The sequence below is a fragment of the Echeneis naucrates genome, chromosome 4, assembly GCF_900963305.1.
Source record: "Echeneis naucrates chromosome 4, fEcheNa1.1, whole genome shotgun sequence".
Taxonomy (NCBI): domain Eukaryota; kingdom Metazoa; phylum Chordata; class Actinopteri; order Carangiformes; family Echeneidae; genus Echeneis; species Echeneis naucrates.
In genome coordinates this window covers 20,965,232-20,991,483 of record NC_042514.1, presented here as the reverse complement: position 1 = coordinate 20,991,483, position 26,252 = coordinate 20,965,232, and the positions used below count along the sequence as shown (strand labels likewise).

Sequence of the window (26,252 nt, the reverse complement as noted above, 5' to 3'; positions counted from 1 at the left end):
GTAATGTGTTTGAGAAATGGGAGATATGTGTATATGTGTGTGCGTGTCTGCAGCACACAGGAACAGATTAACTCAACACACACAGACTCATGAAATTAAAAAAGTCATCTGTTGATGTTTGATTCTCTATTGATTTGTCCAGGAGCTCTGTTTCCTGTTTTTAAAAATGCTCTAAAGATAAAAAGAAATTAAATCTGCATGTATTTTCTCCAGAGGTCGACGTTAAAACACTCGACTGTCTTTACCAAACATTATTTTTTTTACTGAGATTCAAGTCGCCCTGTCTTTATGATCATGGCCATGTCCAGTCTGGACAAACAAACACACTGTGGAGACACTCTGACTGTAAATCCACATTCAGATCACAATTCCCCTCTCCCAAAACCTTGTTCCAAGAAAAAGCTGTTCCAAGACAACAAAGGCCCAACATGTTCCTGGATCATCAGCCCAAGATTGGCCCATTAATGTCCACATCTGGACAGTTTGTCAGACTCTGGTATTGACTTTCAGATCTTCTCTTTGAGCTCAGGACCTTCTCCAGATGTGGAAGTAGCATCTGACAGTTGTGCTGTATGCAGGACAGATTTGGGCCATGGAACTGGGTCTATCCTGAACCAGAAGAAAAGCATGTGGGTCAAATACAGGCCAGATTTATCTCCCTACGTGGGAGAAAGAGACCTCATTAACCAAAGAAGAATCCTTTTCTCTCTGATGAATAAAACACGAGCTATCGCCTGTTGACCGGATCAGAAGTGCTGTTCACTACGTTGTGGCCAAAACAGCTGTTCATAACATCTGGAGTCTCACACTGACAGTTCATCTGCAATCCACTGAAACAATGAGCAGCGACCAAAGAGCTGAGACCAGCTGATGTTGACACATTTTTTAAAGAGTTTGGTCTAGACCTGCTCTATGTGTAAAGTGCCTTGATGTAACTATGCTATGATTTGGAGCTATATAAAAAAATCTGATTAGATTTTGATTTGACACAGCACACAGATGCTATTCTTTACACCAAAGTTTAACTGACTTGCTGTCACCTGTCAGATTAGTTTCTCTGTTTGTTTGGACCAAGAGCCTGACTGAAAAGCCTGAACCCTTTTAGAAAGATATTTTCACATTCAGCTTGTCAGAAGGAGCTAATTCTCCAGCTGAAAGAGGAAAAACAGGAAGAGCCATCAGGAGGAATTAAAGCTGATGATGTTCCTTCAGTTAAGGTGCACAGGAAGCTGGACTGACTAAGGTCAGCAGATTAGAGAAACGAACTGTACTTACTGAGATTAGTCAGTATGTGTGTTCCTGCAGAGTCATACTGACGCCCTGCGGCGCCACCCATAACCACGGTAGCTGCACATAAAAATGACGGCTGCGGGCCTGAAATGAGTGCAACTTAGAAAAGAATAACTTCATTGATTTACAAACAAATAGTCTGCGTGTGTGTTTGTGTAAAAGTCAGACAGAAACAATCCCTGTCTGTCAACAGGTCTCTGTGACATCATCATCAGCTTCTGTTGCTAAGCTACAGCACATCATAGTGGTGATGACGAGAGCAAAGAGGAAAATGACAGTGCAATAGTTTATGAGGGAACAAAGTCCATGTCAGGAAGAATATGACACAGGTGAGCACAGTTGGATTCCCATGTGGCAGGAACTGTTTATGTTGTTACTCACTGTTATTGTTACCATGACAACACACCATCATCCGATGTGGAGTTCTTATGTTAACACAATCTCTATCTTTTACTAAGATCAGAAGGATGTGCTTTCAGGAAAGTTGTATCAGATTCCAGAGTCCTGGCGGCGGTTTGGTTTGTCTTCCTATCATGTGATCTATGTACATCGACAGAGACACATGATGTAACAGCCACATAGTTCAGAAAATAAAAGCCTCGATTTGGTGCAAGCGAATCTGCTCTCTGTTTATTTAGGGCAGGAAACGGGAAGAAACTATGTCATGCAGATCACACAACAAACTGATCTATTTTCCTCCATGCTTTTGAAAAGAGAGAGAAAGAAAACGATAAAGAGAAGGGGTAGAAAGCAGAGAATAGCAGGCTCTGGTCTCCTTCCTCGGTGTATGGAGCAGTGCTGCAGTAGCTCCTGGAGGTCACTGCAATGCAACAGTAGCTCAGGCTGATGCTGCTGTGTGCACGCACGCGATCGCACACTCTCTCTCACGCACGCACGCACGCACGCACGCACACGTGCGCACACACACACACACACACACACACACACACACACACACACACACACACACACTTTAATCTACTGGCTCCACTGCCTGCACTGTACCAGTTCCAAACACCAGAGCAGCAGTAGAGGACCCAGCAGAAGCTAATGGTCCTGCAGTGATGTCATCATTCTGTGCCATGCGACAGTGTCATAGTGTCACCAGCAGCCCCTCCAAATGAAAAGGCAAAGGAACAATCAAATGTTCGACAATGAAACTGATCTGCATCAAACCCAAGCTTCACCCAATCAGGCTCACCCAATCAGAAAAAGGGTTACCTCGCTGACAGGTGTGGATAAAAAAAAAAAAAACAACCCTAACCCACACACACACACACCACTGGAAATGACTTCAAAGTGGGTGCACTACATGTCGGTGTGCTGTGGTGAGAATGTGACATCTGTGTGTCCCCTAAATTTTGCACATTTTACATGAAAACCAGAAGAAACCTGTTTCATTTATTTTAAACTCAATCTGGAACAGAATTTCAAATAAATGCTCATATGAGGAGTTAGGTGGTTTAGTTAAGGTGGTATGGTTAATTTTGATGAATTTGGAGGATGATGCCAGGGAGGAGGTCTGGACTCAGCCCAGGTTATAATGATGTGGACCTGAAATAATCAGTAGTGGGTGCAGCGTCTAGTGTGTAGTGTGTAGCGTGTTGTGTGTAGAAGGATGATTAGCTGAAATGGGGTCACGTGAGCAGAAACAGGATGACAAACTGAGCTCAGCTGGGTTGACTGTTTCCAAATAATGCATGAAGATAATTAACTGTCTCACTGTTTTTACAAGATTTTCTTAAATGTAATGTTGCCAAAGGTTTAAATTGAGCTTCTGTTCTCTGTTATATGGCATAAAAAATAATAACACAAAGACAAACTCATCAGAAAATTTTGAAATACTGATCCATCCATTCATCGTCTACATCTGAGATTTGATTCCAGAACCTTCTTGCTATGAAGCCACAGTGCTAACCACTGGTTCACCATGCCACAGAAATATTAGATTTTAATAAGGTTTTAATAAGGTTTTAATAAGTAAAAAGTCCCACTTATTATAGACGTGAGTGACTGAACCACAGACACACAGACCCTCTTCTGTTTAGCCGTGACCTTTAATCTTTGAACCTATAGGGCTGATGGTAAACATCTGTTGATTGAAGCTAAAACACATAAATATTAAATAAATCTGCAGAATGCAAACCTTCAGTATTTCTTGCTCTTTTTGTCGTAATAAAGATTATTCAAATCAGGATTGTTTCCTTTGAAGTTGATAAAAACTTGTGTGTGTATGTCGGTGATACAGTATCACATGGGAAGCCCGCCAAGTCAATCTGTAGGAGTCATCATTAGCATACACACACACAGACACACACACTGACTGAAAGAATGCAGCATGACCTTAATTTCAAAAAGTCTGTACCCACCTGTTTACCAGTTGTCTGTGTGTGTGTGTGTGTGTGTGTGTGTGAGACTATACAGACAGGTTAAAGGTGACCTCTGCCTGGACTCAATATATAGATAGAACTGTGGTGAAAACACACACATCCTGTCATCTCACCACTCAGCTCTAGAGCTTGAGCGGTGAGATTATGACACGCACACACACACACACACACACACACAAACAGTGAGAAAGCGTACAAACCCGGCGGGAGCATTGTCCATACTTCAGTCTTCACACACTGAGATAAATCCACATGTAGCGACGAGTGTGTTTGTGTGCACAAATGTGCGAATGTGCGTGTGTTGCTGTCAGGGTTGCTGTAATGCTCCAGAAAATAAGATGTGTGTGTCAGCAGGCTGCTATAATACTGAAGCAGAGAGCAACGAACAGCTCCGCTATGCACTCCAACCTCGACCGCTCTCTCTCTCTCTTTCCCCCTCTCTCTACCCTCCCCCTTCCGCCCCTCTCTCTCTCTTTCTCTCTCTCACTCCATCAGACTCCATTTCTCCTCCTCCTCTCCTGAAATGTAAACTTACATCCTAAAGTCAAATCACTGAACCCTTCAGTAAGCTTGAAGGAAAATTTTATCTTTTGTAGTTTTAATCGTCATAATTTCGAACAATGAGCCAGAGAAACGCAGCACGGTGGCATAGTGGCTATTGCTGTTGCCTCACAGCAAGAAGGTCGTAGGTTCAAGTCGTACTCTGGTTTCCTCCCACCGTCCATGGAAGACATGCATTCATTCATGCTCTACTGCTTATCTGTTTCCAAGCCAATCCCAGCTCACATTGGGCAAAGGAACCAATCACACTCACACTCATTTCCACGGGCAATTTAGAGTAACCAATCCTCCTAGAAACGCATGTCTTTGGACTGTGGAACCAAACCCACAACCGTCTTGGTGTGAGGTAACCATAGCGGTGATAACCACTATGCTGCTGTGCTGCCCCAAAAATATGCATGTCTCGGTTAACTGGTGACTCGCCCGTTGGTCTGAGTGTGACTGTTTGTTTGCTTCTGTGGATTTTCATTGCAATGGACCCCCTGTGACCCGGAAAAGGATAAGGGGTAGAAGATGAATGAACCATCAACTGATCCTTCAGGCAAACATGGAACTGCTTCTCTCTGTACATTCATTCATTAATTCTACACCCTGAACAGGTCACCAGTCCATCACAGGGCCAATACACAGAAATACACAGAGACAAACAGCCACTCACACACAGACCTACAGACAATTTAGAGTTACCAGTTAACCCAAACATGATGTCTTCGGATGGTGGAAAATAAAAACCCAAAATTAAATCCTCAGATACACCTGGATTCTCATGATCCACCTTATCTTTATCTCAAATGGGTTGGGAAAACAATCATCATCACTCTGTCCAAAACAACATCCAAAACATTCTTTAACCTCTTCAATCACCGTTTCAACAATGATTAGGACTTCTGGATTCTTGAAATGTCGACATGGTGTTGGTTCAAGAATTGGTCGGTCCTCCCCAAAGACTCTGGATGTCCTGAAAGGACCTGTCACCTAAGGGACAACAAGGATCTTGGTAAAACCTCCCGATCTTCACTTGCTTCCCAAAATCCTCTTATTAGTTGGCAAGAAAGCCCTTAGGAAGTCCTGATTGTTTAGAACACCGGAATCTAAGAGAAAACTAAAGCCATACTTTGCAGCAAAGAACTTCAACAACTAGATCCTTAAAGATCCCCCAACTTGAGATCTTGAGAACATTCTTAAAACCCAGCACCTTCCAAAAGACTCTTCTAATCTTTGAGACAAATATTACTCCTCAAGATGCTCTCCATCATCAAGCATGTCTGGAATCTCCTTAGACACCTGTTAAAGTTAAATAAGTTGATTCATGTTAGAAAAGGGACAAATAATTACAGCTAAAAATGCTGTTATTTACATGCCACAAGAAATAAGAAGTGGTTATTATTGTTTAATCAGAGATTTCATTTATTTAGGAAGTTTTGAGTTGAGCTACGTGAAATGCTTTTATTTTGATACTACAAGCAGGAAGTAGCGAAGTAACGCTCTTTAGTTTTGGCGGGTCTCTGTGTGAATACGCAAGTGTCAAGATGTAGCCTAAAGGTCTATTGTTTATCATTCTCTATGTTGGTTATAAGAAGCAGCTTTGACTGGTTATACGCTCTACTCATTGAAAGAAGCTCCAACTACACAATAACAACTCTTCTTTTCCCCTCCAAGTCCCCTGAGGACCTTTCAGTGGAAGATCCGTTGGGCTCTCTGAATCCCTCTAAAAAACTTTCACCTCTTTATCATGTCTGTGGTTTCTTCAAGGTTTTCCAGCATCTGTCCATCCACCAAAAAGCTACCTTCTCTGAAACCTCATCCATTGATCATATTTCGATCGTTGTTAACACCAAAGCTATTTCAGAAGTCTCTTCAATGACCTTCCACAGATCAGAAGATATCTCTAAAGACTTATGGATCCTTCGTGAAAACTGCCTCAACTGCCAGAAAGCATGGCAAAGTCATGTACCCATAGACTCCAATACAGTCTGACTTGTTTTTACAGCCAGTGGTTCCTTAGACAGATAGGTCCAAGTTTAGAGACAGTCATTAGATAAACCTTTAGAAAAGGCTCAGATCTGGATCAACCTCAAAAACCTTCGTCACCATTTAACTACAGGAATTTGCCCCATCATCCTTTCAACCTCCTCCAGACTGGATCATTGTTAACCACCCAGGACCTCCCCACATTTCCCTGGATCCTCGTCAAGGACTCCTGCAGCTCCTAAAAGAACCAGAGTTTCCGTCTGGAAAATTAGCATATTTAGCACAGAAAACCGACAAATGATCCTCGACATGATGACTGTGTGTGTGTGAATGGTGCAGCAATCGGGGAGGGGCAGAGGAATGATGAAGACAGGAAACAGAGATGGAGATGACTCTGAATCAACACCCCACACACACACACACACACACACACACACACACACACTCCCAATATCTTTAGGGAGCTGGTGCAGGCAGCCAACTGTTCTGTTATGATAGTTAATTGATCCAACAAGCACACAAAATTTGTAGACAGACTGACAAAAACACACACACACACACACACACACACACACAGAGCTTCTTCTAACATACAGCCATTGGCATGCACACAGGTTCAAAGACCTCAACATAAAATTAGAGTGTAATCAGACACACACACATCCATGACAGCTGAGACTGCACCCTTATCACCATTCAGACCAGCACCTCCAGTCTGCCTCATTATGACTCACAATTCAAACACAACCCATTCATCATTTCAGCGTCTGAGGGCGTAGCGTCAATTAACCCACACATGCACACACAGCTGGAGGAGGAGGTAAAATCCAGACATACAAAGACAAAATCCATAAAATACAAATGTTTGTGCTCAAGTCCCTTAAGAGATACTTGTGGTTTCTTTAGTATGGTGGCCCAGATGGGACAACAGGCGTAAATATGCAGCCGTATCGTTGATTCTTCGTCTCATTTCACTTCAAGTGCTGTACAAAAATGAAAAGAACACGGCAGAAAAAACACCAGGACTGTTAAACCAGTTGGCTACATAATCTGAGTAACCCCCTGTAGACCAGACAGTTCTAGTTAAGAGGTCTACAACCACCACAAAGGACCAGACCTTTGTAGTCCACAAGCTCCTGCGTTGGTCCAGAGCAGAGACAAATAATCCAGGCAGAGCTGCACATGTCCGCCCTGGCACAAAGGAGTTGTGTTGTGGTTTTTGCTTTGTGTTGACCACTGTGCTTTAGAGGCACCTGGATACTTCTAAAAAAAGGGGTCAGCACCTGAGGGTCCTTCTGGTGCTAAAATAGATTGTCATGGCAACATCATCACAAAATCAAATTCACTTTAGTTTTTTTTTTTTTTTTTTGTAAAAAAAAAAAAGTTTTTCCTTGATATATGTATTTCAAGCCACTTTGAACTTTTCTTCAAAAATGTTATGATTGCAAGCTCTTGAGATTCAGCTGTTTGATACATGTCTAATAAGACAAGTGACTGTTTAATGCTGACTGTGCTCTTTTACACACAAAGTGCTTGTGTTAGCAGAAAGTGGAGCTGTAGTGCTTCATTTCCCAAAGAAACAGACAGAAAAATGAAAAACTCTGAACCTGCATTGGCTTTTTGGCTCTGTGGGAAATAAAGCTGACTGGAGCCTGTGAAGATAACAGGGTCTGAACAATGACCAGAATATGAATATTAGGTAGTGTGTTGAAATATAAAATCTGAGGCAGAGGAGACTCAGTGTAAATGAATTGACGAGGTAGAAGCAGAAACCTGCAGCCGGTCAACAGTTTCACAGAGATACTGCAGATAAACCACTGCAGTTAAACAGAAGAGGAGGAGGGGGAACAGTGGAGCGCAGACCAGGAGGAAGATGCAAAAAAAAATCTCTGCAGAATTAAAGTCGGATTCATGGAGAGACAGTGAAGTTTTGTCTCATCATAGAGGAAGATGTTAATTAATAAGGTTAGGAATTAAAAGGCAGATACTTAACTGCTGTCGTCAGCAGGTTCAGTCGAGGACATCAGATAAAAAAAACCATCAGGGATGAAACTCTTCTCATCAATGAAGAACAATCACATTTAGCTGTGAGGGGCCATCAGAGACATTATACTGCAAATTCAAATATAAAACACTTCATCCTCAAACACTCAGACACAGAAAATCAATACTATCATATAAATACTAGAGAAACACGTAACCCCATCTGATTCATTAACTTGTTAAGCCCTGACTGTGTTTTCAAGGAAAAACACCTGAAAACACATACCTAAAGTAAACAAAGAACTGTTCCACAATAATAAGGTTCATATGCATGTTCTTGGTGTCTAGGGACATCTAAGTACCTGAAAGAATCGATTCCCAGTGTCAGAAATATTGTACCTGTTACTATGCCTGTGTCTTTCCCCCATTTGACTGAGGAGAACACCATGCAAACAATGACTCCAGGCACACAGGTGTTATTGATCCCCTTCGGCCACTCATTGACCACACATTTACCAAAAGCCTCCACAAAGGTTGGAGTAAGGATACCACTAGACAAATACTCAGTTTACCACAATTCAGGCTTACTCCAAGTGTGCCAAGTGTCCAAATGGCTTACTTTCCACTTCCATTGGAAACAGCAACTTTAACACTATAACAACTATAATTATAACAACTCTAACTATAGCAATAACTAAAACTTGCTATCAAAAATCTCCCAAACTCACTCACTAATTCATGCAACACACACACACACACACACACTCCGCCCACACTACGTGCACCGCTAACTCATTTCCACGACTCAAAATAGCCTCTGGAACTAAGTATCTTTACACAGGGGTTTGACTTCAACTGGGTGATGTAGTTTTGCGATTGTTTGGTATCACTCAGTTCAGTAGCTTTTCCTCTTTCATAGGACAAACGTGGTCGTGCTGCTGTTAGATTTACAATCATATTAAGCATTTAGTTCTCCTGCGCTTCCCATTTTCAATGTTATGTATCATTTCTAAACATAAAAGATCGTACTAAAATAAACTTTCGGTCTTATTTTGTGGACATTAGGACCTAAACCTTGAGAAAAAGCACCATTGTCCTGTTTTACATCATTTTATGGTGGTTTATTGTCTTGTTTTTTTTCCGACGCACAGGTGTGCCGAAAGTGTATAATGCCTTAAAGTTGCGTTAAATAATCCATTTCAGTTATTCTTTCTCTGATCTAAATTAATGTTAATTAGCGTAGGCACCACAACCAGCATGACTTTCTATTTATAATCTGTTTGTCGCTCAACTCGACTGTCGGCTTCATTGACCCAGTTTCCCCACAGACTTGATCAAGTTTCATCTGATGTGATTAAATTTGTAATGACTGAATGTTGACTTATTGTGGCGCAGCGGTTTAAACAATGTGGATAACACCACAGAGGACAGACGACACAGATCGAAGCCTTATGGTGCTACATCTGATCTGTCCTCTGTGGAGCGGGACAAAGACCACTGGTCTCCACGTGATTGGAGGTGGGTGAAGTTAAAACAGACAGGGTTTATCCTGAAATGGAAATCTGACTTTCACATATGTATATTTTGCTCTTATAATTTTTTTTCCTCTCATTCTATTTTTATGCGGTGCAGTTTGTCTGTTATCTGGCAGCTGTAACAGAAGCATTTCCCAGTACATCTATGTATGTATCTATCTATCTAAAACACTTAAGTCAAGGTGTGGATAAAACCTCATCAGGGCAGTTGGGAGTGTCCGCATTGGCTGTTGCTCTTTTTAAATGATGAGAAAATATTTTCTTTTATATCATTGGTCATTTTAATTTTAGCTGCTGTCTGTGATATGGGGGGTTAAGCTTCATCTCCATCAAACCTTTGTTTGCATCTGAGCAGCGGTATGGCAACTGCAGGTTGACTCTTGACCTCTGACCCCTACAGCCTGCATTTATATATCATATCATTTATTGGCTGTAAACACAGAATAAGAAACATGGACTGGAGACTGATTGATTTGTTCATGTTGATGTGAAAGAGAACTTCTGGATAAACACACTGATGACATCACAGCTGTATCAACATGTGTTGACCACACCGTCACAGTGTGTGAGAGGCAGAGAAAAAGAGGGAGAAACGTGGATACACCATCAATCTGACTGCAGCTCATCAGACAAAGCTGCTCCGACACACACAGTTCCTGTCAACCCTCTGAAGCTGTTGAGACTTCTCCCTTTGCTTTTTCTTCATCTTCCTTAAGCTTTCAGTAACTTCACTGAGCTGTCAGTGTGAGAGCAGTGGAGCAAAGATTCCACAACACACACAAAAGCCTTCCGTTTTCTTTCTCTGCTGTTCCCCCAGAGGGTAAATGTGAATGACCTTTGACATTTCTATGAAAACAAGCCGTCAGTGTTTTTTATGTCGTTTGAGGACTTCCTGGAGTCAGTCATATCAAAGTGATTATCCCTTAGCTGTGGAGAAGAATTAGCATTGAGCTAAGACAACCACCTCCTGGATGTAGCAGGTTCCTTAAAATTAGATTGATTTTCTCATCTCACAGAAGTTTGGGTTTGTCACTCCTTGGGTGAACTAAATGTTGAACTATTCTTTGAAGGTTTGGTCAAAAGAAGCAAAATGGTGTCAGTTTTTCATATCGCTACATAGCTAACACTTGCAGAAGCAGCTGTTTACTGAATCTCCTGCCCTGATTTGATGCATGATGAACTCACCAATGTGAGTAAAAGCATCTGTGACTGAATCAATGTGAATGCTGATGTTCAATAACTCTCCATTTGTTCCGTGTTTATTCATTTAATGAAATGATGGATGAAACTGCTGCTGGCATTTGTTTTCTCTCTGTTCAGGTCAGCATACATTTGAAACATGTCCACTCTTTGGGGGGGACAGATCTCTCTTTGTCTCTTTAATGAAACTGAGATGTTGGATATTTTTGGTGCTTCTGATCCGACAAAAATAAACCTGAAACAGCATTTGGAGTTGAATTTATTTTTTTGGCAACAGCCAATCCAAGTTTTCAAACAGAGCAGAGAGACAGAGGGAGGAGGTACTGGGAGAGCTGGAGAGACAAGCAGCTCTGATCAGCATCAACCACCCCAACACATTTATCACGAACAGAGACGAGACTTCTACTGTTCTCTCAGGTCCACCAGGGACTGAAAAAAACATCCCGACCTCAGACAAGTCAGAAATTTGTCCCTGCTTCCTGTTAGAAAATTTAGGGAGCTAGACCGAACAGCAGACTGGGTTCCAATATGTTATGTAGAGATTGTCCAGAGCACCAAATTCCTGGGGGTGCACATTTCCAATGTCCTGATCTAGTCTTTAAAAAACATCCTCCCTGACCAAGACAGCCGACCAGTGGCTTCAATTTCTGACACAGCTGAGGAGTCCACATCTCCCCGCTCCCATCCTCACCACTTTCTACAGGGGCACAGCAGAGAGCATAGTGTCCAACTGCATCCCCATCTGGTATGAGAGCTGCACTGCCTCAGACCAGAAGGCCTTGCAGAGAGTGGTGAAACCTGCTGAGAAGGTCATTGGCACGCCCCTCACATCCATCAAGTTCATTGCTCACAGCCACTGTCTGTCAAAAGCTAGCAAAATCATTTAAGACTCCACTCTCCCCAACCACGGACTGGTCTCCCATCTACCCTCAGGCAGACAGTACCGGAGCATGTGCTGCAGAGCATCTTCCCAACAGCATTAAGACTTTTGAACCCACCACCCTCCAACACACACACACCAACAAGGAAGTTCCATTTATAGTACTGTTTACTGTTTTATTTGCACAAATCTTGCAATTTGGACATCCAGCGTATGTACGGTTACGTCTGTACCCATGGCTGTATTTAAGTAATCTTTTTGTCTGTCTTTATGTGGAGCCAGTGGCAATGAAATTTCATTATGGAATGACAAAGAAATCTTGAATCTTCAATTCATTTAAAATTAATCTGCGATAGACCTTAGTTTCTGTTGGGCGGGAATTTTATGAGCAAAAGAAGGCAGAGTTTTTCATGTCTCTATCATTAATTGTCATATTCTACAGCTGGAACAGATTGAAACAATAAATAAAACAGTCACAACACTTACATTGAATCTGAAGATTAAAACCAAATCAGCCTTTAAATGTTAACTCTAAATCACAAGCCTTATTGCCTGTGTGGATCAGGTGACTCCTCTCATCAACATTAGCTGCACTGATTTCCGATCAAGATCATGTGAATCGGTGCTTTTGGTTTTATCATGTTTTCTGAGGATTTCTGGGCTTTTTCGCTGAAGTGGAGGGGACTTCACATTCTCTTAACCAACATCTGGTTAATCTGCTCAGTGTGGACACACATTATGTTCCTTTTGAATGATCATCATTTGGATTAATAAACTGAAATACAGAGATTATTTTGCTGTATGATGGACAGAGGAGGAGAAATTTGTGAATCACAATGTTCCAGCAGAGACTGGAGATATAATTGTGTGGGGTTTTTTTTTTTTTGTTGTTTTTGAGAGTCTGTCTTGTGGAGCCAAAGGTAAAGAATGAAATCAATATTAAGATAAAACATTTTATGAAAAATAAATAAAACAGGACATCATTCAATGGCACAGATATTTCAAGATTAGTATAATCACAATAACCCATAATTATCTCCAAAATTGGTCCAACAATTAAATTTTAGATTCAACAGTTAAAACAAATCCACCTCAGGTAGAAAGTGTTGGATAAAAATAAGACAAACAGGACAGACTGGCTTAGATTCCAACTCAGAAACTTTAGATCCCAGTAAAACCAGCAGCAAACAAATGGCTACAACCTTCAACCAGCAGCCCGGAGAAATTAAAAGGAAACCAACCGCCTTCAAAACGTACCAAACTAAAGACACCCAGACAAGACCTGGGAGGCGAAGGCAGCAAGAAAAGACCCAAAACCAGAGAGAGGAAGACCATAGAGAACCAGAGGAATAAGAAATAATAATGAAAACTCCTTCAGCCTGAGCTGTAACAGGTCTACAGACACGACGGAGGGACTGCTGGGTCAAACAAGTCCTGCAAAGACAGAAACATACACATTAACACACAGCTGCACTGGACAACAACAGCCTGTCTGCAAATAACACATACTGTACAATAAACAGATATCTGAAGTGATGCTCACAGCCGCAGGTACACAAACATGACCTGAGACATTGAGACAAATGATTAGAAACAAAAAGATGCACCAGGACACTGAGACAAAACTGATTCATATTCAGATTAAAGCTAAAAGATAAATAAAATTACACCTTGACATAATTGAAGATACCAAAATAACCTCAAAGAAATTGAGATAAAATGGAATACTGGACACAAAATGGACACAAAAATTTGCTAAACTGAAAAACTCGTTTTGAGATACTTTGTGAAAGATTTTTTTTTCCTGCTGTTGTTTTGTTTCCCCATTTTGGGGTCGCCAAAGCAAGTCAGCTTCCTGCAACTTGCATGATTGATTTGGTTACAGTTTTAAATTGGAAGCCGGTCCTGCAGTAACTTTCCCCATTTATCCGGGCTTGGGACCGGCACGAGTACTAACAGTGGGTGCCTTGTGGCTGGTGTTCCTCGTCAGGGAATCGAGCCCCTGGTCTCCTGCATACCACCCTCTTGGTATCTTGGTATGTGGGAGTATTCACTATAATAACAAGGCATACTTTGTGATTTATAGTAATATTAATAACTCTGTGTGTGCATGTGTGTTATGAACCTGTTCAGAGTTGAATTGCTCCATTTAGTGGCTACTGAGGCGTAAAACTAGAAAGTGTCAACAGCTGATGGTAATGCTAACACAGGCCGTATGTTGGTGTTTCAGCACCACAGTTTGAGACTGACTTGTCCATCTGTAAGAAAGCTTTGGTTCACACACACACACACACACACACACACACACACACACACACACACACACACACACACACACACACACACACACACACACACACACACACACACACACACACACACACACACACGGAGCTGCTGTCATGTGGTTTAATGCTCTAATGGATGAAGTGATTTAAATTAAACAGATGGTCTTCTACAGATGAGTGGTTACAACGAGGCAGACACAGAGCCTTTCACACTGAAGCTTCAAAACTAAGACTTTCTGTTTGATTCACACAAAAGGACAAGTGTCATGTTTTAATATTTGTCAGAGTCAACCAGCCACATGAACAAACTTTACAGCTTCAGGTTTGAGGCTGTATCATTAGGTGTGACCGTGGGAAATAGAAGGTAACAGAAGGTGGAAAGACAGAGGAGTGGACGGAGGACAGAAGGTGGAAGGACAGAGGAGTGGACGGAGGACAGAAGTTGGAAGGACAGAGGAGTGGACGGAGGACAGAAGGTGGAAGGGCAGAGGAGTGGACGGAGGACAGAAGTTGGAAGGACAGAGGAGTGGACGGAGGACAGAAGGTGGAAGGGCAGAGGAGTGGACGGAGGACAGAAGGTGGAAGGACAGAGGAGTGGACGGAGGACAGAAGGTGAAGGACAGAGGAGGGTATGGAGGACAAAAGGAGGAGGACAGAGGACAAGATGGGGGACAGAAGGAGAATATTATAGGTCATGAATATTCTAATTAGATTGTTAAAAAAGAAGCATTAGCTTCTTTAGCTTCAGGTTTTGCTCTGGTCTGTATTTTGGGTTTTTTTTTTTTTTGTGTATTTTTGAGGAGTTTCATGGTGGAAGAATCTGGAATGCACCTTTAGTCTGTATTTGACCAATTTTGATCTGGACCAGGGACCGAAACGCTGATCTGTGTTCTGTTGCGTGAATCTTTAACAGCCAAAAGACTCAAAAAGCAAAAAGCAAAAAGAGTTGTGTCTTCTGTGCTTGTCAACTATTTATTTTTACTAGTTCTCCTTGAATGCAGTGCTGTGGTACTGACCATGTACTAAAAACAAAGGGTAGCCTACAATCAAATCCAAAGCCTTATAAGAGTTGGGCTGAGAACAAAGGAACAAAGGATTCCTTGAAAACCGCACAAAGACAAACAGCAGGTAAGGGTGCGGATAAGGCCAGTTTGGGTGGACACAGGGGCCCCCATTGGTCAGAAGCACCATAAACTCTGGTCATGGGACTGCCAATGCTCCTAGATAAAAGTCAGAAGCAGCAGAGAACTCTCGCTTTTTTCCCAGCAAGCTCATTCTGAACTCGTCACGGTACCTGCTCCAAGGGAGCACCCTCTTTGTTCAAGCCATGGTCAACAACTCACAATTAGATTACTTTTGTTTGCTTTTTTACTTTTACTTTTTTTTTCCGCTGGCGTTTCCATTTGGAAAATAGATTGGACAGCATCTACGCCGATCATCACCTTAAGAAGGACCGCACCAAGAGTCCTTCTTCAGTCAGGTTGATCCAAAGCAAGAGACTAATGGTGTCTGTTCAGAACTGTTAGCGTGTAGTGTGTATTTGTAATAGGTGGCAGTCTTGTGATTAGACAGACTGCCGTGCTATAGACTCTAGACTATGACTCTTGAGACACACGCACACACCCACACACCCACACACACACACACACACACACACACACACACACTCCAACTCTAGTTCGTGCTATAGTAACCTTGGCAGATACACTAATTACTTGCTAGTTAAAGATGATTCACTGTTTGTACTTCAGGAACATTGATGGCTAATTGATGTTTTTGTTAAATAAATAGTGGCATTTGAAGTGGTTGATTTATGTCTTTATTGCGGATGATCTTGTATTAATTGCTGGTTGACTGGGGTCAGTGCTCGAACTCATGCCTTCCCGCTTTTGTTACTGGGATACGTGGTTCCTCCTTAGTTTACCCAAGGACCCTTTTTGAGACCATAGAGACCTGGTTGGCCTTAGTCACTGGTTCCAAGGTGGTGCCCCATCTTAACCAACTGTCAAGTTTTCTCCTAAGTCAACCCAACAACCTCAGATTCAATCCCAACACCGCCTTAAAAACCATTTAATGGATTCTTTGAGGATCAATATTCTACATTACGGTCTCCAGACAGGTGTCTTCCCCACTTTTAATTGCAAAGCACTTAATGTATGAAAAGTGCTATGTGAATAAAGTTTTTATTTATTTATTTATTTTTGAACAGTGCCTGAAGCCAGGGTTACAGGACAGTGGTGTAGAGTATGCCAGTGATTCCCAACCGCTGTGCCACGGCACATAGGCACACTGCAGAAGACCGACCAACCAACCTCACCCAACTGGCTCTCCAAGGCTTAAAGTACCAATCAGGTGAAACTGGACATTCCTCCACGGCACATCTATCCACCGCAGCACAGCAGTTGGGAATCACTGGAGTACGCAATGTCTGTGTGTGTGTGTGCGCGCGCACACGCATCCATGTGTGACTGACCTTTGGCCTGCTCCAGGTCAGAATTCATCTCAAGTCCTGTCTGGCTCGGAGGTCTGTAGGGTGGCGGCTGTCTCAGAAGGGAGCTGGACACTCCTGGGTTCTGCAGAAGAACAAACAAAAACCTTCATCAGCATCATCAGCGCTCTCTCTTCAGAGTCTGGCCAAGACGTGGACTCTGAAGCTGTGCTGCCCTCTACTGGACTCTTTGGGACTGTACAGGGCTAAATGTATCTGGCTAGTCTCCACAAGACTGATCATGATTCTTCAAACCTCTACATGACTTTTTCATATGTCACCACAAGCAATGTCTCCATGAACCATGACCATGTGATAAATCATTGGTCTGCACTCACCGGAGATGCTGTCACCTTCGCCTTGTGTTTGCTGTAGCTGGGAGCTGATACAGACACGGGCTAGAAACACACACAGACACACGCAAGGCCTCAGTGAGACTTCAGTTAGTTCCATGTATTATGTGTACTCTGAGTCAATTCCTGGTGATGCTGAAGGAAAATGAAAACACTCTGAGTGGAGTTTTGTCAGTTTGCAATATAAAATTTAATGAGACATGAATCTCTCTCTCTCTCTCTCTCTCTCTCTCTCTCCTCTCCTCTCTCCTCCTCTCTCTCTCTCTCTCTCTCTCTCTCTCTCTCTCTCTCTCTCTCTCTCTCCTCTCTCTCTCTCTCTCTCTCTCTCTCTCTCTCTCTCTCTCTCTCTCTCTCTCTCTCTCTCTCTCTCTCTCTCTCTCTCTCTCTCTCTCTCTCTCTCTCTCTCTCTCTCTCTCTCTCTCTCGAGTTTGGTCTAGACCTGCTCTATATGTAAAGTGCCTTGATGTAACTTTGTTATGATTTGGCGCTATACAAATAAATCTGATTTGATTTTATTTGATTTGATCTTACAAACAAGAATTGTGAAGATGCAAGTACACTTGCAAATTACATCAAAAGGAAGTGGAAGTCATGCAAGGTCAGGACCACGTTTGACTCAGGCTTTTGACCCTGTCATGTCTCCAGGCTTAAAGTGGCACTCTGAATAAAGACCCTGCCCGCTCGTACCCGCGGTGTAGCAGACAGGCTCTGCACAATGAAGACTACGGGACTTGGAGCTGATTTGATGGCGTTGACTGCCTCTTCATGACTGGCAGCTCGTAGGTCGACACCCGAAACCTACATATACAAACACACACAAAATCAGACAATGTCAATGTACAGAATCACAAACACACACATGTCATTACTGTAAGATTTTAGAGACCCAGGAATTAGCCCTGACCCTACCTCCAGGATCTTGTCCCCTGTCTTCAGACACTGTGTCCTGGCAGCAGGACTATTGGGTAGAACCTGCTTGATAAAGATCCCCTTCAGTTCCTCTCCGTTCCTCAGGCGCTTGATGACATGACGTCCCCCTACAATGCTCAGCCCCAGAGACTGATCCTCTTCAGCCCACATCTCCACCCTGCAGGGCAGAAATACTCCTTACTGCCCCTGAAGGCTCCTCAGGGTCCAAAACAATCTGACCAAGGAAGGAAGAGATCTGGACAAGCAGTGTGATCCTTTGCCCACCTCACCCCCAACTTCACCAGTGGAGCTTACCTGCGGGGGGGTCCCCAATGACTGAAGGCTGGAGTTTCCTCTCCCTCCCCGTCCTCTCTTTCAGGGAGGTGGCTGTGTGTATGCACACACAGAGACAGAGAGACAGAGAGAGAGAGAGAGAGAGAGAGAGAGAGAGAGAGAGAGAGAGAGAATTAGCTCCAATTCTCTGCAGGTCTCATGTTAACTTGTTGAGGGGCTGAGCCTGTTTCCTACCCGTGGCCTCCTCTGATTGATAGAGAGGTTCCTCCGTGGCTCTGCCTCTTCCTCTTCTCGAGGTCAGCCATCCTGACAGACCTCCAGGAAGAAAACACCAACAGAGAAAATATCATTGACCATATTGTTAGAAACGCCTGTAGGAGCCAACAGCTCAGCCAGGACCCAAACTTAAATTTTGAAATAGACTGGCCAAAAAACAGTCACACAACAGAATTTCAGGTGTTGGTTCATAAAGACAGAAGAAAAAGAATATTAAATAAGAGAAACGGTTTGGTAGTTTGCATGTTCTCCCCATGCATGTGTGGGTTTCCTCCAGGTATTCTGGGTTCCTCCCACCATCCAGTGACATCATGTTTGGGTTAATTGGTTAGGGTTAGTGAGTTAGTGAGTGAGTGGTTGCTGGTCTCTGTATGTTGACCCTGTGATGGACTGGCAACCCGGAAACAGAAAAGCGGTAGAAGATGGATAGATGGTTTGGTAGTTTGAGAAGAGCTTGTGGGAAGATGAATGAGGACATTCAATCATTCATTCATTCATCTTCTACCGCTTTCTGTTTCTGGGTAAATGGAGTTGCTGGAGCCAATCCCAGCTCACACCGGGTGAGAGCGGGGTCACCCTGGACAGGTCAGCAGTCCATCACAGGGCCAACACACAGAGACAGACAGAGACCGACAACGACTCACACTCACACTCATACCTACTGGAAACCCACCAGGCAAGGGTAGAATGTTGAAACTTCACACAGACAGGCCCCACAACATTCCTGCTGTGAGGCAGCAGCTCTAACCACTATACCAGGACTTGAACAGTTCGTAAATTATTAAAATGGTGTGAATCATATCCATGACCCAAGAACAGATAGCCAGTAGAAGATGAATGAACAAATCACATGGTGTTGAAGATAAACAACAAACAATAATTCAACCAGCAGAGGGTGACATAGGACCAGAGAAGAAAAAAAATTGAGGGTGAGAAGGATGAAAGCGAACAGGAGGACGGAAGATGAATATACTGACTCTGTGTCGGTGTCTGTCAGAGTGAACTCAGAGCTGGCTTCACTGTCCCTGGTGTCTGGAAGAGAGACACACACACACACACGTTAGTACAGGATCTAAGAGTTTGAGTTACAGCAGGTGTGTGTGTGTGTATAAAAGTCTACGGAATCGATGTTCTCATCTGATAAATAATCATTTCTGCTTTTCTGTAAAAAGGAATGCAACGGATGTTGCAAACATGAGGTCCAGTAGGTTTGTGTTTGCATGTAAAAGACCCTTCTTATTGTGCTGTTGTTGTGTTCTGTTATCTGGAATTGAATAACTGGAATTGGACTGGAATCAACTTCATCCTCGCTGACGAAACATCTCTCAGTCAAAGTCTTTTATTATGATAGATATATATGATGATAATGATGATCAGACTCTTCCTCACCCTGAATCAGGTTTCCTACAGACCCCATCCTCTCTTGATCTGGTCTAAGCAGGTCTTCCTCTTGATTCTTTCTTCTTTGGGTCTGGAAAAAAATAATTGATTAAATAAATAAGTAAATAAAAAAGAGCAGACCAGAACAAACTCAACACTTCCAGCAGCTGTTTCACGGTAAAAGACCCTGGCAGCTTTTTAAAGATAAACTGAAACTCTTCATTTCACTGATGGGACAAGAGGATGATGGATCATTCTCACCTCCTCAGCTCCTGCACGGTCCAAAGACGCCAACTTCCACTCCTCCCAGGATGGAGGCGGTTTCCTGGGGAGAGAACCCTTCCTCTCCTTCACTTCCTCCACTTCCTCCTCATCGTCCACAGCCATCTCCCTCCCCTCCTCTACAGTAGGGAGGTCAGAGATCACAGAGGAGGCGGCATAACGGGGCTGACCTCCATCCAGGATCAACTCTTGCTCCTCTTCCTCTTCCTCTGCGTGATGAAGATCACTGTCACTGAAACCCTGAGACACAAAAAACTATGAAACACTTCCCGAAAATAAGGACAAGGGTGAAACTGAACACTGAGACAGTGAAATGAAGGAAATATTGAAAAACACAAATATTTACAATAGAATTCAGACTAATGGCCCAAAACATTTATGGTCATCAGTACTCTGCCTATTTGACATTTACAAAATACATTTCTACACATTTTTTAGCTGACAAAAGAAGCATAAGAAACACTTTCTCAAAACTTACATTTTACTCTACATTTTACTGATTTACCTTTGATCGATAAAACTATATCAGCCCATAACAGTTTTTAATTATATAACATTGACATTTCTGCTCAGAACCCACTCCTAGGAACATTCGAAAGGAGATTGTTTTCTTTATTATTCAAACACATTTTTTACAGCTCTGCTTTCTAAAGAACAGAGATCTTTTACTTATATCTACCATAATATTAAATCATTTCCTGTTTTTTAGTGTATTGGTGAGTGATTTTATCTCATTCAAATCTGGTTTTAGTTGAATTTGTCAGTTCTTTTATATTTTTTCTCAGTTTTAGTTTCGAAACACTTTCTGACTATTGTGAAAAATGTAATTATGATAAAGTAGTTTATTTTTAAGGTATCTCTTTAAGAAGTGTGATCAATGAGACGTTTCACATTAAATAAAACACATATCAATATGTTTGAATGATCTTTGAGCAGTCATATCTGACTGGATGATTAGCTGCTGTGTGACACAAAGCTGTACATTACCCCCTGTCAAAATAAAAGGCTTCTTTGTCACCTAAGCAGAAGGTAAAAAAAAAAAAGACTCAGTAAAGCTGCAGGATCTGGAGACTTGGAGCCCGTTCGCCTTTAGCTCGTCTCCTTGGTGAAGAAACTGAGCTGAAAAGCTGCAGCTCGCACTAAATCTAAAACTTGACTTACTTTGAAAATTAGCTGTTATCTCTGAACACATAATGGTTTTCTCCAACTCCCCAAAGAGCCTCCCTCAGCAGATACTGAGGGGGTATCCTGTTCTTAACATTATGATGCAGACATTAGCCCGCGCTGGGAAATATTAATGACAACACTTAGGCTAATTTCCATCGACGAAGCCTCATCTTCAAGGACTCTGTTCCTCTTCTTTTAATTTGGACCTGGGAAGCAAGCCCATCTCGGCCATATAATGGAGGTGAGGAGCAGACGGCAGCAGCAGCAGAGAGCTCATAACGCTAACAGGATGTTCTGCAGACTGATGTGTATTGGCCGTGACTGCCTGGCCTCATATTCATAAGATTTAAAGACGTTGTCATTTAATATCTGTGCCATTAGACGATGAGGACAGTTGAGATGACAAGTCGGCCTCTTCAGACTTTCTGCAGCAAGTGCAGGGCAAAGGGCTTCTGGTCTACATCATGATCTTTGTTACAATGTTAAAAGTTGGCTTTTCTCTGCACAGAAAATGTGAAGATGTGTGAAGATGTGAATGTGAATGGCTTCAGGTTTCGTTCCCATTTCCAACAGATTTTAAAGCAAGCATTCAAATAAAAAATAAACACGGTGAAAATGTCCAGAGAAGAAGAGTTAAAGGTGATGGAGTGTTCCAACTACAGTTCAAAGGTGGAATACTTCACTTTAGAGACATTTAAAGCTAAACATTGAAGATTTTAACATTATGGTAATTATTATCATTAAGGGTTGCAATACCTCTGAAACTGTCAAAGCTTAATTTTCTGTCAGTTTGTTGTTGAAACCATCATCCACACATCCAAGTCTCCCTTTCTATTTCTCCAATTTGAGCTGCCTGTCAAAAAAAGATGTCCAGACAAACTGCAGCATGTGGAGACTGTCAGAGTTAGCACTAATTCTACTGAGAGAGTTTGAGGATGAGGATGAGGATGAGGATGAGGACTGAGGATGTTGGCACAGTAATCCAAGTTGCTGAGAAGTGTCGTATGACAAGAATGACACAATTGTCACCATCAGCTGCCTCCGGCTGGACCTGGACCTGTTGATCCAGAGTAGTAGAGGAAAAGATTTGTCCAAAAAGTCTCCACAGCACTGTACACCAAGAAGTAGTCCAGCTCCAGGGGGAGGGTTGAGATAGAAACCTGGAGTGATGAGGTTTCAGTCCTCCCCAACTGGTCTTGGCCTCTGGATTGTGACTGATGGATAAGTTCCCCTTTCTGAGAGCCTGGATTCTGAGGCAGGATGGGAGCTCACTTTCCTCATCGCCTCTTGCTCCCATCAACACAACCAGCGGTAGCTGTTGAGATTGGCAAATAGAGTCAGTTGGTCCTTTAGAGGCTCTCTGGACAACTGAATGTCATACAGACTTATCTTCATGGAGGTGCCATTGCCTGCAAGAATGTGTTGATACTTGATAAAACTCAGAACAGCAGCAGAATACAGGGTTTTGGCCCAGTTGCGGTTGTTCCAGTTGTAGCTCAGTGATGTTTGCAGACTAAAGCTCTTTGTGCTCATGTTTTAATCAGTTTGAAGCTGCAGAACAAAGAGGAAGAGAATAATGTAATGACAGCCTGTCTCCGGCAGCAGAAGCTCGCTCCTGCAGTCGTCTTTTACATATGACCTCTAAAAGTTAACGAGGTGTGGAAGTGTAACGGGGGTCTCTCTCTGGTCAGCAGGCTGGCGTGACAGAGAACGATCCGGTGGTGAAGTGACAGCGCTGACCCGGCTGTCTTTATGGAAACCCATCAGAGACCTGTGGACTGTGAAAAACCCTCTTCAGCCAAATGGGCTGCATATAAAACAGGAAATAAAAGAGCAGCGCAGAGGATGGCTGCAGCTGATACAGCTGGAGGACGGAAAGTAAGACAACAGAGCTCAGCAGACTTCAGTGGCATACGAAGCTAAAGGTGTCGTTGAGCTTGAAGACAAGACACTCAGATGATGATAGTGGAGCAGTGGTGAAGACGTTCAGCTCCTTGTCACCTGTTTCATAATTCTGTGAACACAAGTCTCTGGAGTTTTGCTTGAAAACTCTCAATGTGCCAACACAAGTTGTTCTTCAAAATCACTTTAGAGCACATCATTCAAATTACCTTTTCCCATAGATTTCAACGCAGTCTGACTTTTTTTTTCCTTACCAGCATAGAGATCTGCCCCCTAATGGTCATTAGATAAAATCCAGGCTTAGGACACTTCAGTTTACAGACCCCGAGTCGAAGTCCATGACAGACTCACAGACAATAAAATAAATAAAAGCTTAAAACGAAAATGATGAAGATGATGCATTTTCAGGTAGTTCTTATTCCCACCGTTGAACTAAATACAGAGGTCAGTTGAGTCTATCCTTCATCCAAAACCTGATTAATCTGGCTGTTCCCTTTCACTTGATCACCCATCTGTTATTTTATGATGTTTAAAAGCAAATTGAGATCAAAATTAGTTCTGCGTGTATATTAAGGACTGATTTTAAAAACAAGTGACTTTTTTCCTCTAATGTGGAGTCAGATCTTGAGAGGAGATGAGCAGGTGGCTCCTCTATGACCATTACCATCATCATACAACTTGCCCCAGACTCGACTTAGAAAGCATTGACCATGAGGGGTAAGTCGACACAAGTGTCTTATTGGTTTTGGGAGCTAGGAGACAGATTTCATTTAAATTTGTAAAATAAGCAGAAACACATTTGTCTGGACAGATGAACCTCAGAAGCTCTGACAGTATTGACGGGGAATAGTACTGCAGTACTGAGTGTACTGATGCTGTAGTGTCCTTACAGCACAGCCCCTTCCCCCTCCAACCCCCGACTCACTTAACAGAGAGAGAGATGCTGCTGGTTGAGCTGATAGAGCACTTTATACCATCCAGCCATTCAGCTGAGTCAGCAGCTTCACAGAGACAGAGAGGAGAGAGGAGAAAGAGTGAGGGAAGGTGAAAGGGAGGAGATGAAAGAAGATAGGAAACGACAGAGGAATGAAAGAGAGATGAAGGAGGGGAGGGAAGGAAGGAAGGTGAGAGAAAGGGGGAGATTAAAGACAGAAGAAAAAACAAAGCGTCTGCAGCAAGAAGAGACAGAAAACATGGCTGAGGAGAAGCGTGTGCTGTGACCCGCAGCCACTGCAGAACAAACACTGATTTATCGCCGCTATAAAAGATTCTGCGTTCAGTCGCTTTTGTCTGACTGTTCATGGGAACCGGTGGGATTTCATGAGCATCACTACAGTCACCATTTATTTTATCACTCAATTCATTGGTCCAGCACCTCCTGTAAGCCACGCCCATTTCTACCTAACACTTTAGTTTGGTATTTATATGCTGCTGTTGATTTCACCAATGTTTTTGGATGAAGCCATGACAGCCAGTACTCTGAAGCTGCTTCAAATTAAAGCTTTGAAAAATATACCCATCAGCCAATTTCACCATCTTCTTTTATAAACTGAATGAACGTGTTCCCGGATGATTCTAAAAGAACAGTGTGTGTTGTGTATTGGCAAAGCAGATGTTATTGACTGGTTTTAGCCAACTGAGGTCACATAGTGAAATAACCATCTCAAAGGCCTAGGGGGTCAGAAAAACACAAACTCAGTGTTTGATTATGAAATAAAAAATCTGTTGGGTGTTTATCATGTTACCTGCTTCCTCCATGCAACACTCAAGTTACAGGAAATATGGCCACAGTCTCTCTGCAGTGCCGTTATGTCATGTCACACTGAAGGTTGAACTGACGGTGACCTTTTGGATCATAATAATTATTAATAATTATCTATCTTTGAGCTGACAAATGATCCAGGTCATGTGATCTGATGCTATATTGATAATAGAGCTGGACAATATCGGCTCTGTCACTCAGTTTCCTATTTCTCAGAGACACTTGTCTGAATGTAAGTCTTCGTGTTGACATGGTTGTGTTTAGAGAGTATGTAACAACTATACGAAGGCGTAATAAATCTATCTGTCATGTCAGTGGTTGTTCTAATCCTGTTATTTCACAGCATGGTGAAGTGACACTGAACCTGGAAGCGGTTCAGATAAATCCAGCCTGAACTCTACATCTGCTTCTCTTCCATCCCGTCAGCCTCTATGTCTTTATTTACATTTATTTATTGCTCCATTTATTTTTCTGTGGCAGTACAACTCATCTGATATCCAGACCAATGAGGCAACGGCAGAGGGATGAGTTAAGAGAGGAGATAAAGAGCAAAAGATGAGAGATTTAAGGAAGAGAGAGGACAGAGAAGCAGAGAGAAGAAGGAGAGAAGGAGAGTGAATCGTGTGACAGGAGAAAATCCTAATTAGTGTGGGTTGACTTGATTAACACCTCAGAGACATGGAGACAAGAAACTAGCTCTCTGTTTAAAGACAGCCTTTTACAACACCCTCTGACACTTAGAGCTGTGATTCAGACAGAGGAATAACTCTAATGAGCCACTTCCATTCCATGATGAAGACCATAGCATGATAGTGAAAGCTCTGACAAAGCCCTCAGTCCGCGTGAAGGTATGTTTTACCTTCAGTCCAGTCACCTGAGTGCTGGTCCTAAGAGAGTCCACACTGCCTTCCTCCGGCCTCCTCTCTGGTCCATCCACCTGCAAAAACAGGAACCCGATCAGCTCAAACCATCACTCTGCTTCATGTTCAACCAAAGACCAGAAAAACTACGGGACCAAAAGCCAGCAAGCCACCAAGCTCCAACAGTGATCTGCAATGGCTGGTTTTATACTACATTCATCCTTTCTACTAGTCTGGTCAAGAGGGAAGAATCTTTCTGCATCTTAAATGAAAGTTTCTCCTCACACATTTTCCATCTTCCTGTCAAACTAGGAGGTGGAGACTTTATGATCAGGATTGGGATAAAAACCTGGGGACATTAGTCCTTCATGTGCAGATGGAAGAGCAGACACTTTGGGCAAGATGGTCCTGATCTGTAGATGAAATGTCTGGATTTAAAAGAAGAGTGAGGACCAACTGGAGAAAAATTTGGACCTTAAAG

At 42.6% G+C, this 26,252-nt stretch overlaps 1 protein-coding gene across 10 annotated transcripts in view; it reads right to left on the bottom strand.

Moving 5' to 3' along the window:
- patj (PATJ crumbs cell polarity complex component) overlaps positions 1-26,252 on the bottom strand; it is a 69,203-nt gene that overhangs the window by 17,653 nt on the left and 25,298 nt on the right. For all 10 annotated transcript variants that reach the window (XM_029499221.1, XM_029499223.1, XM_029499225.1 and 7 more), the window contains 10 exons: positions 25,771-25,848; positions 20,060-20,320; positions 19,808-19,889; positions 19,396-19,450; positions 18,377-18,457; positions 18,164-18,235; positions 17,849-18,026; positions 17,627-17,737; positions 16,925-16,984; positions 16,572-16,671 (listed from right to left, as the gene is read on the bottom strand). In XM_029499221.1, coding sequence (XP_029355081.1) covers positions 16,572-16,671; positions 16,925-16,984; positions 17,627-17,737; positions 17,849-18,026; positions 18,164-18,235; positions 18,377-18,457; positions 19,396-19,450; positions 19,808-19,889; positions 20,060-20,320; positions 25,771-25,848 — 1,078 coding nt within the window. The remainder of the gene's footprint in view (positions 1-16,571; positions 16,672-16,924; positions 16,985-17,626; positions 17,738-17,848; positions 18,027-18,163; positions 18,236-18,376; positions 18,458-19,395; positions 19,451-19,807; positions 19,890-20,059; positions 20,321-25,770; positions 25,849-26,252) is intronic.